The 12,368-nt window shown below is 42.3% G+C and overlaps 1 protein-coding gene across 2 annotated transcripts in view; it reads right to left on the reverse strand.

The window, feature by feature from the left end:
• Nucleotides 1–8,877, reverse strand: part of LOC106960197 (kalirin-like) — a 78,810-nt gene extending 69,933 nt beyond the window's left edge. Inside the window, exon 1 of one of the 2 annotated variants that reach the window (XM_015053170.1) lies at nucleotides 8,402–8,877. In XM_015053170.1, the coding sequence (XP_014908656.1) occupies nucleotides 8,402–8,468 (67 nt within the window). In that variant the 5' untranslated portion in view covers nucleotides 8,469–8,877. The remainder of the gene's footprint in view (nucleotides 1–8,401) is intronic. The other variant, XM_015053171.1, reaches the window with a different exon arrangement.
• Between the last annotated feature and the right edge of the window lie 3,491 nt (nucleotides 8,878–12,368).

A 12,368-nucleotide genomic window follows, 5' to 3' on the forward strand; every position in this document is an offset into this window, starting at 1 on the left:
GTCAAGGCTCCGGTCAAGGCTCTGGTCAAGGCTCTGGTCAAGGCTCCGATCAAGGCTCTGGTCAAGGCTCTGGTCAAGGCTCTGATCAAGGCTCTGGTCAGGGCTCTGGTCAAGGCTCTGGTCAAGGCTCTGATCAAGGCTCTGGCCAAGGCTCTGGTCAAGGCTCCGATCAAGGCTCCGGTCAAGGCTCTGGCCAAGGCTCTGGTCAAGGTTCCGGTCAAGGCTCTGGTCAAGGCTCTGGTCAGGGCTCTGGTCAAGGCTCCGATCAAGGCTCTGGTCAAGGCTCTGGTCAAGGCTCCGATCAAGGCTCTGGACAAGGCTCTGGCCAAGGCTCCAGTCAAGGCTCTGATCAAGGCTCTGGTCAAGGCTCTGGTCAAGGCTCTGGCCAAGGCTCCGGTCAAGGCTCTGATCAAGGCTCCGGTCAAGGCTCTGATCAAGGCTCTGGTCAAGGCTCCGGTCAAGGCTCTGGCCAAGGCTCTGGTCAAGGCTCCGGTCAAGGCTCTGATCAAGGCTCTGGTCAAGGCTCCGGTCAAGGCTCTGGTCAAGGCTCCGGTCAAGACTCTGATCAAGGCTCTGGTCAAGGCTCCGGTCAAGGCTCTGACCAAGGCTCTGATCAAGGCTCCGGTCAAGGCTCTGATCAAGGCTCTGGCCAAGGCTCTGATCAAGGCTCGGGTCAAGGCTCTGGTCAAGGCTCTGGTCAAGGCTCTGATCAAGGCTCTGATCAAGGCTCTGCACGTGGTATTTTCCTTCCACCCTGTCTGTCTGCTGCATTTAGATAAAAAAGCCAGGTTGTGCTATCCGAGCTGCAGGAAGTGAACTGAAGTTTAATGTTTTCAGTTTTCTTCTGTCCAGCACTTGGAGATCTGTCCTGAAAGGTGATTTATAGATAAAGTTTTACTTCCTTACTTTTCGCAGTGAAACAGTGTGGCTGTGGCAAAACCTAGAAGCCAAAGCTCAACAAACAGGACTTTATCTGAGTCCAGGGTAAGACGCTGTGTTTCATCCCAGAGGACTTGACCAAACAATGAGATGGACATCCCAATAATCCAGCGCAGATCTCTGCAAAATGTGTGGTTGGTAAAAAAGACTTTGCCATGCTTTTTGTAGAAATGAGCTTCGACAGCAATGCTGTCCACTATCCGGGTTTTGTATCCGGTTTAATCAATCTTTGCATTTATTATCTCTGATATGCACTCCAATTACTATAAAAAACGATTCTCTTCCTGTTCTTTTATTGCTTTAAAGCACAATAAATAAAAACTGAACAACAAGCCTCATGTTCTTTGATGGTCTTCTTTTCTGGACAATGTCTGTGACATCTCAACCTCTGAATTCCAGTTTACACAAATGAGTTTCAATGTGTTATAATCCCTAGAAAGGAAACTCAGAATAAGCCAAAATCAAAACAATCAGACCTTACAGCTATCCATCCATTGTCTATACATGCTTATCCTTGCAGGGTTATGATGGAGCTGGTGATTATTTCCAGCTGTCGTTGGAGAGAAGCAGGTTACTCCCTGGACAGGTCACCAGTCCAACACAGAGACACACTAATACCTAAAGACAATTTAGACGGACCAATTAGCCCAACAGTGAGGTACCGGACAGGGGGAACGTGCAAACACCATGCAAAAAAAGACTCCAAGCTGGGACTTGAATCCAGGACTCTCTTACTATGAGGCAACAGTACTACCAAGTAGGGCTGCACCAATTCCAGTTTCCTGGTCGATTACCGATCATAAAAAAGTCTGACCTGCTAATTCCAATCTTGGCTGATACCATTTTTTTTTTTTTTTTTGCCACTGGATGTTTCTAGTCCTATTCACTGTTAAGTTCATTTAAAAGCAAAAACATGGCTGATAAAATACTGTGCTGTACCGTATACTTTGCATTTTAGGAAGATTGCAATTTGCCTGTATCCTCTTTTAAATGCCTCTCAGCAGTGAGAAATGAATGTCAACATTTCTTTACAATCTGTACCTGCATCAACTGCCTGAGCTAGCAAACCCATTATTTTAGGCCATTCTTGAATTGTAATCCAGGACCACCGAAAGTCGTTCCAAAGGCCCCAGGACTGCACTTTGGACACCCTCTGCATAGAGGAATGTTTTAAAGAACCTTCTTAAGACTGACTTCTTGGGCATCTCAATGTTCGTCTGAAGGGAACATGTCCAGTTCACATGTGAAAAGCATTTCCACTTGATTGGAGAAAGCTGTTAAAACTCCACTCCTGGTTACCTACAACAACTCACCACAGCACATGTTCCAAGAATAAACACAAGGAATCAAAAATTCTACCAACCACAGCTGTCTGTATTTTACCATAAATCAGAGACTTTTCTTTTTTTTGCAGTGCAGAAATTGACATCCAGCTCCAAAGATAAAACATTTCTTATCGGCCACCTCCTCAAAATCCAATATGGCTGCCTCATGTAGGTAGAAAACGTTGTAGTCACTGTGCCAATAAAATGGTGAAGTTGTACGTTTGATGGTTTGCATCTCATACAATAAAATACACTCATATTCAAACAGAATGTAAAATTATTTTCCTCCCGTCACAAACAGAAACATGAGGAGCCAGCATGCTACTGGGAGTTTAACTGGAACTGTGACCGTTGGTCAGATGAAACCAGTACTGATCTTCTCAACAACAAATGCTTCCTCAACAATGTATGAGTAAGTGCGATAAGTGATGGACATGAATACGTAGACGGCTAATTGAACACTGAGTCTTACATTACGTCGCCACCATCTTGGATGTGGCAGTGGAGTGATGGGAGGGCGACAACTCACGTGCTGCGTAGACTTGATTCAATCGTTTTACAACACACACTGGATCCACTGGCTTTACCTTTGGCAGGCAAGAATGAAAGAAAATAACGACAAGCAGAATTTCTTGATGTAACTAAATTGGCAGAAAATAACAACTGATTATAATTTTCTTAGCTTAGCTAACATTTTTCGTGCTGTGCAGGTTTTCTAATGAGAGAGCTAATCAGAAACCACTGTTAGAAGGGAAGAACCTTACAGAACAGAGCATTTTGGCAGTGAGGATCAGGTTGAGCTGTTTTCTTTCTTTTTTTTTTTTCAGTCAGCTTCACAATGTTGGTGTATAACTATGCTGTAAAGATGCTACAAGTCAATCCCTCAACATGCTGAAAATATGTTTGTTTTTTTGCCTTTATTCCTTTCCATCTTGAATGTACAGTCTTTGTAGTCATGAAATAAAATCTGAATATTTTTATATTAAAACCCTGACGCTATGAGCATTACGGTTAAGTTCATTATTTCTATCTACTTGTCTGTTGTCATCCATCCAGGACATGGAAAACCAAAAGAGAAGTTTAAAAATAAAGCAACTTAACAAGTTATGATTTAAATAATGCATAACTTGTGATGAGAAACACTACAATAAATCAATATTCATGGGGAATTTCAAGTAGAGTTACTCATAAAAACATGTTTCTATGTAGACTTAATTTTTTATTTTTTTAAGAATTAGAACTGTGACACTGAACCAAGCTCATATCTAAACATTTAAATTTCAATTTGACTCCACAGTTTGTTTACTGAGAAAAAAAACACAGGTCAGTTAAAAGGCCCCGACAGTCATCTTATCTTTGTGATGATTATCTTTATTAAGGCTTTACTGAGAAGTGAGCTTGTTTGGAAAGACCAACTCTGATGTTTTCCTAAACCTGGTTGCTTTGGACCTGAGTAAGTAACTATAACCGAGCAACAGAATAATAGCTTGCATTGCATAAGAAACCCACATCACCCGTCATGCCTCCTGTAAGGCAACAGAGCAATTTTCTGAAGCAGCTGTAATTTTCTGTCCCTCCAAACCATCTTCACCAGCTTGCCATCCTCAGCCGCCTGCAGTCAGTGGAAGTAATGACATTTTCTTTTAATTACCAGTTCTAAACACAGTCTGTACTTTGTACAGCTGTGTAATCAAGTCTGCATTTTAACCACAGGAGTTTGTTAAAGTTTTTTTTTTTTTTTTTTTTTTAAAGCATTTAAAAAGCAGCCTGCATGGTATGTATTCAGGTTACAGTCGACGAGACGCTCAGTTTGCGTTGAGAAACCTTCGGTCCAGTCCTCTGTCTCTGCATGCATCAAGATGACATCTTCGACTTTCAGCGGAGTCAAACTGACTGAGTAGCTGCTGGACCATTTGTCTCTACTAAACATCCCCATGGCAACAGACATTACTCATGACTTTCTGCAGATTAGTCAGGAAAATTATGCCTAATTACCCACTCGTACGCACAGCTAGTGTCAATTCACCATTTACTGTTGGAATAAAAGGAACACACATGGCGCACAGACTGAGCGAGGCGGGAAACGGCGATGGCGGTTTCTCCTGCTGGATCCTGCAGAGAGGAGGTTGACAGCAGCCAGCAGGACCCTGACATGTTTAGCGCTGCAGCTATAACACCACTAGCTGAAAAAAGTAGTCCGAATCTCCCAGCATGCCCGCCTGCTTCTAACAAACACCACAACAGCTCTGCTAATTTCTGCTGTTTTGTTAAATAAATTAACAAAACAGAGTGAGAATTCAGTTTCTTGGGAGCGTAACAACAGCAGCAGCTCCTGACAGACAGCTGCTCTGATTAATACTCTCTGATTGCTCGCATAGACGTATCCACGCATTGATGTCACTTCCTGTTCCCTCCTGATTATTTGGAACACTATTTACATGCAACTGATTAGCATGAGACTGAGAGCTTCCTGGGAAAAGGCTGGGTTTTCAGATTGGAGTCAAGGCGTTTTCCTGCTGTTATTTGTTCAGTAGTTTCACCAAATACCAACATGAGCTTCCTTTGACACGGAGCCTGTTTCTCACTGGCTACCGTTTCTCTGCAACGCTGGATTTTCTGAATTCAGGTTTTATTTTCTGCAAAATGTCAATGCGAGATATTTTCTGACTAGTCACACACATACTGTGATTTAAAAAAAAAAAAAGATTCAGGACTTGAGGTTTTACACCGTCTGGGATATACACAGTTTAATTTATGAGTTTTGAGTTTACAGCTACGGTGAGAGGGAGGATATAATCGATAGGGCGACGTTTCTGTAAATGGAACCGTACAACAGACAGACATCACCTGAGTAGCGCAATGCTGTGCTGTGTTTTCTTGTATTTTCAGCTGATTTACGATGAGTATTATATCCATTATAACACTATTAAGGTCTTACTGAGGTTCAGATTCATCCACTTTACCTCCTCATGGTTTCATGCTGAACGGACAGACGCAGTGGAGGGACTTTTATTTCCGAATCAAACTGTGATGCACGAGATGAGTTTGGCTGGACCAATTCAAAGGTAGCTAATATTTAGCAAACACTTGTAATATCTAATTTTAGTTTGCTGTTTAAAATGGATAATAAGACACATGAAATGAAAAGACACATTACAAGGTCATCAGACAAATGGGAGAGCAAAAACACAAGCTAGCTGCAACTGTTATTAAAGAGGGAACAGCAGCAGCATTCAGGTGCTTATAAATGGTAAGTGGTCTGTACTTGTACAGCACTTTATCTAGTCCAGATGACCCCCAAAAACCACTTCACACTGCATTCAGTTATTCACCCATTCACACACCGATGGTAACTACTACTGCTCTGACAACCGCGAGCAGGCGGGGTTGAGTAAAAAGAGCGGGAATCGAACCGGCGGGACCAACACCTACCACCATCGCCGCCATCCCAACAAAACATAAAAACGTTTTCGTGTTAGGAGAGGAAGATTTTCATCTTTTCAAATGTGAAATGTGTGACTTTCTATGTTTTACACACAATGAATAGACTTTGTTATATGTGGATAACTGCACACTTTTTCGGATAACAAATACGGTTAGAGTGGAAAAAGTGGAACTAAGAAAAAGAAAAGGAGGACTTTTGAAAAAAAAAAAAAAGAAAAACAACTTTAAATTGATTCATTGATGTGTTAGTGGTTTCGTCGATTTTTAGCCGATTTCTGTGTCATGCTTCTCAGGCAGACTGTCCAAATGTCTTTAGCGCTTTAACTTCAGAAAAAAAGCCTTTGTGTGCCATCCTCAGCATGCTTCTCCCTGCATCAGATTCTGCTGATTCATGCATTTCATGGATTAGGTCGTTACAGGAGGATCATCTGGTGGTTCTGCTCTGTTTGCGCCTTCAGACTGGGCTGCTGCTTCTGTCTTTGCTTGGCGTTAAATCGCTAAGTCCTTTTCGCTTCCAGATAACAGATGTAACGCTGGCGGATAAACATTACCCCGTTTCCACCCATAAAAGCTCCCATTTTTATTTCAAGAACTGTCAGCTGAAATGAAAAGACACATTACAAAGTGGGACATGAAGGACGCCTGGGCCTGGCACTGGAGACACGTCAGAGGGAAATCCACATTAGCTGCGGTGTCTAACAGTTTATGTTTAGATGCAAGTTTTAGTACTGCTAGATATAAAGTACCAGTATATCAGAAAACACACGAGCACCCAGCTGCTGGCTGAAACGTTGTATTCTGTAAACACACAGAATGGAGAAGCTGCAGGAGATAAAATCTGAGATCAATGCAAGGAGCCAGCGGGAAAGGATGAGACTGGAAACCTTAGCATACTGAGGACGAAGTGGAGATGACCAAGGAACCAGGAAAACTAAGTACAGGTATGCAGATGCGGCTGGGGAATGAGCAGGTAGAAGAAAATGAGATTATTAACAGCTGAGATGTTGAGCAGAGTAGAAAGAAGGGGAAAGAAAACCTGAATGGCAACACTAATCTAACTGGATAAATCCAAAACACAAACAATTAGTATAAAAGATATAAGAAAACAAACAAAGAAATGAATCAAGAGAAGAAAGAAAATAACTCAAACGAGATGCTGTGTAACCAGTTCAAGACGTTCTGCTGCTGGATAGGAGACAAATTCTGCTTAAAATCAAACTGATTATCTTCCTTTTATCTGCATACATATGAGTGCCTGTACATAGAAAAAAAAAATCTCGTAAAACATCTGTGTCTGGAAAAAAGAGCTATAAAAATTGTACGTATGTATGTATTATTAATATCTAGACATTAAAACTGTGAATACCAAACGGCATCAGTTCTTCAGAAGCTCATCGAGTTCACCTTTGAGCGCGCCTCAATTTCCTCAGCCCACTTGTTTCAACGTGTGAGTCAACCGGCAGATTTCGTGTCCTTCCGCATGAAGCGGGCCAGCTGACAGTCAACAGCCATGAAGGAACGAGACAGGAGACGCAGCCTTACGTCTCTGTTGTCTTCACACAGTCGGCTCCCAGAGCGCCTCTCTCTCTCTTTGCTCACCAGGTTCCGGGTGTGTCGCCTCCCTCACAGCTATGCATAATCCGATCACCTGAACCCACCGACAACAACACCACCACCACTCGGCCTGTTTTCACTGAAATTGGTCATGTTCAACTTTGTCCCCTCACCATTAATTGCTTATCACTGAATTTGAAGGTGGGAAAAGACGTTCCATCAGAATCTCACGTGAAAACGAGCGGCGTTTGTGGAAGCAGGTGGGAAAGAGAGAACTCTGAGAATCTGCTTTCTGACGGACAGACGGACGCAATCAATGAAATGGATTCTCTGCTAAATGATTTATCTGAGTCAGCGGCTGCTGCGGAGCCACAAGGCATCATGTGGTAGCAGCTTCTCCTGCAGGACCACCCCTCAACCCCCTCAGCTTCTCTCCTTTTCTACACCTTTGGACACAAAAAAGCAGCGGGGAGGAGGGGGAACCTACTGACGACCCAACTTATCAGGACCAGAGAGGATTCATCTCACTGTCTCCATCATCACACAACCTCCTCCTCCTTCTCTTCCTCCTCCTCCTCCTCCTCCTCCCTGGAACAGTTTGATTTCAGATCCGTTAAATCAGACATCATGTTTTGTTTTCTTTTTTTCTGAAAGAACCGAATATAAACACACACACACCCCTCTCTCTCTCTCTCTCTCTCTCTCTCTCTCTCTCTCTCTCTCTCTCTCACTCACACACACACACACACACACACACAAACACAGAGAGAGGATTGAAGCTGCATGCTGGACGGTATTTCCTGACATTTTCAGCTGCTTCTCTGATGTCACTCCTCCATGACTCCCAACTCCTCCTGCAGAGACCATCAGCAGCATCAGCTCTCACCAACACAGAACCAAACACACACCTCCAGGTTTGCATGTGTGTAAGCGTTGTGAATCTAGGATAGCGTGTTCTTGTGGGGAGGGCTGATCTCCTCCACCGGTGCCCGGAGCGGCTCTCCGCTCTCCCCCCTGCCCCTGCCCCTGCTCCGGCTCCGGCTCCCAGCCGCCCCTCCAGGGGCTTCTGGTGAAAACCAGCCCGATTCTGATGCTTTTGTTGTTGCAGATTGCGGAGGATCCGCAGCCGTTCTCCTTACCTGTTTTGTAGAAGGCATCGGTGTCGGGGTCGCTGGGCGCCTCCTCGGCCGCTTCTGCGGGGTTCATTGCCGGAATCCGGTTTAATCCAAATCCACCGATAATAAAGAGAGAAAGCGAAGCCCCGACGTCTGTGCTCTTCACATGTCCTCCGTGTGCACCTCTCCCTCCATCAGCCCCTCTGGGCTCCTTTCTCTCCGTCGCCCTCTCGGTTTGTTTGCTGTTTCAAGGCTGGCTTCGTTCCTCTCTATTGTTCCCGGTCCAACCTCCCTCTGCTGTCCGCCAGGGTCTCTGCGCCTCCCCTCCCTCCTCCCGTACCTCCCCTCCCATCCTGCTCGCTCTCTTCTGTCGCTCCCCTTTTCAATTCATTGACCTTTTTTGGCAACGCATCATCTGTGCTGTTTAACAAAGGTTTTAATGTCTGACTAACACTAAATCTGTTAACAATAAATATTAATAACCATTAACCACTGCTAAACTGGTGGCACGATGGCGGGTTGTATTAACTGATGCTCCTCCGTTTTTGACTTGAATTAGGACTCCAGCTCTCCCGGACAAACAGCTACCAGAAAAAAAGAAAAAAAGAAAAAAAAGAAACAAAGATAATATTGATACCAAGTTGGTATCAGTGTGGGATCGATCCTGGTTGGATTGAGACTTTAGTTTCAGATTGAACATTTGTTTACTTATGCATTGTAGTTTCTCAACTCTACTTCAAAAAAAAGATCATTTAGATTTACTCTCAAATTATATTTTGATCATTTTTTTGCACTTTATTTAGGGAAAAATGCACAGAAATCTCGTGTTAATATGTTATCAAAAATATTTTGTAGACACATAAATTGTCCAAATGTATGTGTTCAAATTTAATAAACCTACCACAACAAACATCTAAAGGTCAGAAATTTGATATTGAGCTTAAATGATAGTATTAGTATCGACAACACTTGGTATCAAAGTATGCAGTATGGCACACCTGCGAGAGATGCATTTAGTCAGGTAATTCAAACCTTTTTATTCCAACCCTGTGACAAAACATAACAAGTCAGAATTAGCTTCTAACCAGAGGTTTGCACATTTTTGCCACATCGGGCAAAATTGGAAAGCGTGAAGTACTCATGAGCCACATAAACATGATTTTAAAAATAAAAACACAAACACTACTTTCATTGTGAGTTTTCTTGTTCTTACTTTTACATGTCAACATAAACATTCCAGGCATTTACAGCACCACTACCACTGCACTTCATTTAAGCACACAATATAGTTCCTGTCAAACTCTCTCATGTGCTGTCTAATGCCTCTATGAGGCATCCTCTGAGTTTTGCCACAGTTAACCAACTGCTCCACCTGCTCATTCCTAGCATCCTATACCTGCCAGCTCCTTGCAAATCCTGTCATTTGCACAGCCATCACTGGTCTGCATGTGTATAACATTATGTCTGGGTGTTTACCTAATCATGCATTAGGGGGAACAAGGGATTTTCAAAAATGTCTGGGCAGCTAGCTTGTGCTGAGATTAAGTTAGCAGAAGAACATTAAAAACGTGATCAAAGAAGCCATTATGTTTAGACCAGAAACCAAAGAAAATACCCTAAAACTGGTTCATTCATTAGCTTGACCCTTAAGAAGCTTCATCGTTTTACTCTTTGGGTCTGAACCTCAAAACATCCAACAAGTTGGATCCTGGTATTCAAATATTAAAAATAAATTTTAAAAAAAACATGGAAAAAGTAACTGGTTGGAGTAATTCTTTCCAATTGAAGTCAGAATCTCTACAGATAAAATTATTGGTAACCAACCAAAGAAAAAAAAGTATTTTCTATGGGCGTAGCAGTGGCCACTGATCTGGCCTCATGTTCTCGACACGACTGTGACCTCATACTCCACCTTCCTGTCGATTCACTATTAAACAAAGGCCACTGGAGCCAAAAAAGAATATTTTATAAAAGAACATTTTAAACCCAACTGTTAGCTCAAGAAACTGGTCATTATTCAAATGGCACCACAAGAAAATAACAGTGAATCTGCTGCTCTGCAACAGTCTGGTACATTTTTAAAAAGTGATGCTTTAAAAGTTTCACAATGTTTTATAAAAAGATATCAAGGAAGTCTGCCGATACGCCATATTGACAGATTCAATAATTTCTTTGAAAAATTGAAGGATTAATCCGTGTTCCCATCAGAATCTCCCACACAAAATATGCTCCCTGTTTCCAGTGTTGCTCTGTGAGCTCCTCTGCATCTTGTGTCATTATTCCATGCATTGCATGCATAGTAAACATGGTTTAGGAGAAAATATTATTTCAATTTGATCTTCTCCCGACTTAATCTTCATGTTAATTTTGGTGCAGTTAGAAATGAAACAAGTTTGTGTTTGGCTTATGTTTCGGTTTTGGTTGGAAGATGGTGGCGAGACAGTTCCTCCTCTGTCTAACTCTGTCGTTGTGTTCTTGGGCAAGACATTTTACCCGCCTGCTGCTGCTGGTGCTGCCGCTGCATGGCGGCCTTGCTTCTCTCAGTCTGCCCCAGCTGCTGCTGCACCGTGTGAGTGACTGAATATAGTGTGAAGCGCTACAAGTACAAGCCACTTAGCATTTATTATAAATATATATTTTTTGCAACAATGCTTTTTAGCAAAAAAAAAAAAAAAAAGAAACAAAAAAAAAAGCATTTTGTTGGGAAGCCCATTTCTCTGTTAAATTGTGCTACATTTGTAAGAAAAATGTGTTTTAGCAGCAGAGTTGCATGTGTGGGTTTGCCTGTGGAACATTAGCCAAATCCTCTCTGCCATGACCAAATATCATTTTCTGCTACTATCTCTTGCTGGACTGGATCCCCAAACTGTGAACAAACGAGGCATATTTGCAGATTAACAATTCCACAGTAGTGCGTGGGCGAACCATACATAACCATGCAGAACCGCTTGGCACCTCCTCATCACGCTGGTGGTCACACACTGCTGCAGGACGGTGGCCTATTCCAACCATAATTTAAATTGGCAAGAGTTTTGCATCATATGATGTCATTGAAAATAAAAATAAAAAACTAAACTAAGAAGGGGGACGAGCAGGACTGGTACGATCCCCTAACCTCTTTGACTCTGTGATGTAAATGATACTTCATGTTACTGTAGCCATGTCTGAATCCATTTAATCACCTCCACCCTCAGGTCAGCTGTGTGTGTGGATAGAGTGAGTTCATTTACACATTCAACCTTATCGACGTCAGTACAAAAACAGAGGAGTCTTCGTTGTGGAAATTAGCATTTTCCTCCTATAACAACAGCGCTCTGACTGTGTGGTGCTGCCACCTAGTGGACAATATAAGTTCACAGTAGTTGGGTATGTTCAGTGAGCCCTCAGCCTCAGAAGGCCAAACTTTCTCTGTCTCTCATCGTGGTTTCAGACATGTACGGTGGTTCAACGACCAGTTTACTCAGTAAGGTTTGTGTCAGTTTTAAAATAATAATAATAATAATAATAATAATAATAATAATAATAATAATAAAGTTCATATTAAGTACACTTACATATAAAATGTATGTGTACCCAACTTATTCTATGTTCTGTAGCTCAGAAGATCCACTAAATCTGTGGAAGCCGTTCACGTTTAAGCTGACGGCATTTAATTTGCTCCTTCTGGTCAGTTAACTCAGACTGGAGAACTTGTTGACTCTAAATTATCCTGACTATTTTCTTGTCCTTTTAAATGTTTATTCACTCACCTGTCTGAAGGTGTCATTGAGGCTGAAGGATGATTTGGGGTTCAATCATCAGAATGTTATAAAACTAAATGTTGATGAGCCAAAGGACACAAGATGACTGACCTCCTCTTCTGTTTCACATGAGCCTCACATGAGTTTTATATGATCTGTTGAGAATGAGAATCTCAATCGATGAATCATAATTTGTATTGACACACGGAGCATAAAATCAGCCAAGAAAAGCATTCAGACCTTACTTATTT

This window comes from Poecilia latipinna, unplaced genomic scaffold (genome assembly GCF_001443285.1).
Source record: "Poecilia latipinna isolate Pla-1442-1.1 unplaced genomic scaffold, P_latipinna-1.0 Scaffold1165, whole genome shotgun sequence".
NCBI classification, from domain to species: domain Eukaryota; kingdom Metazoa; phylum Chordata; class Actinopteri; order Cyprinodontiformes; family Poeciliidae; genus Poecilia; species Poecilia latipinna.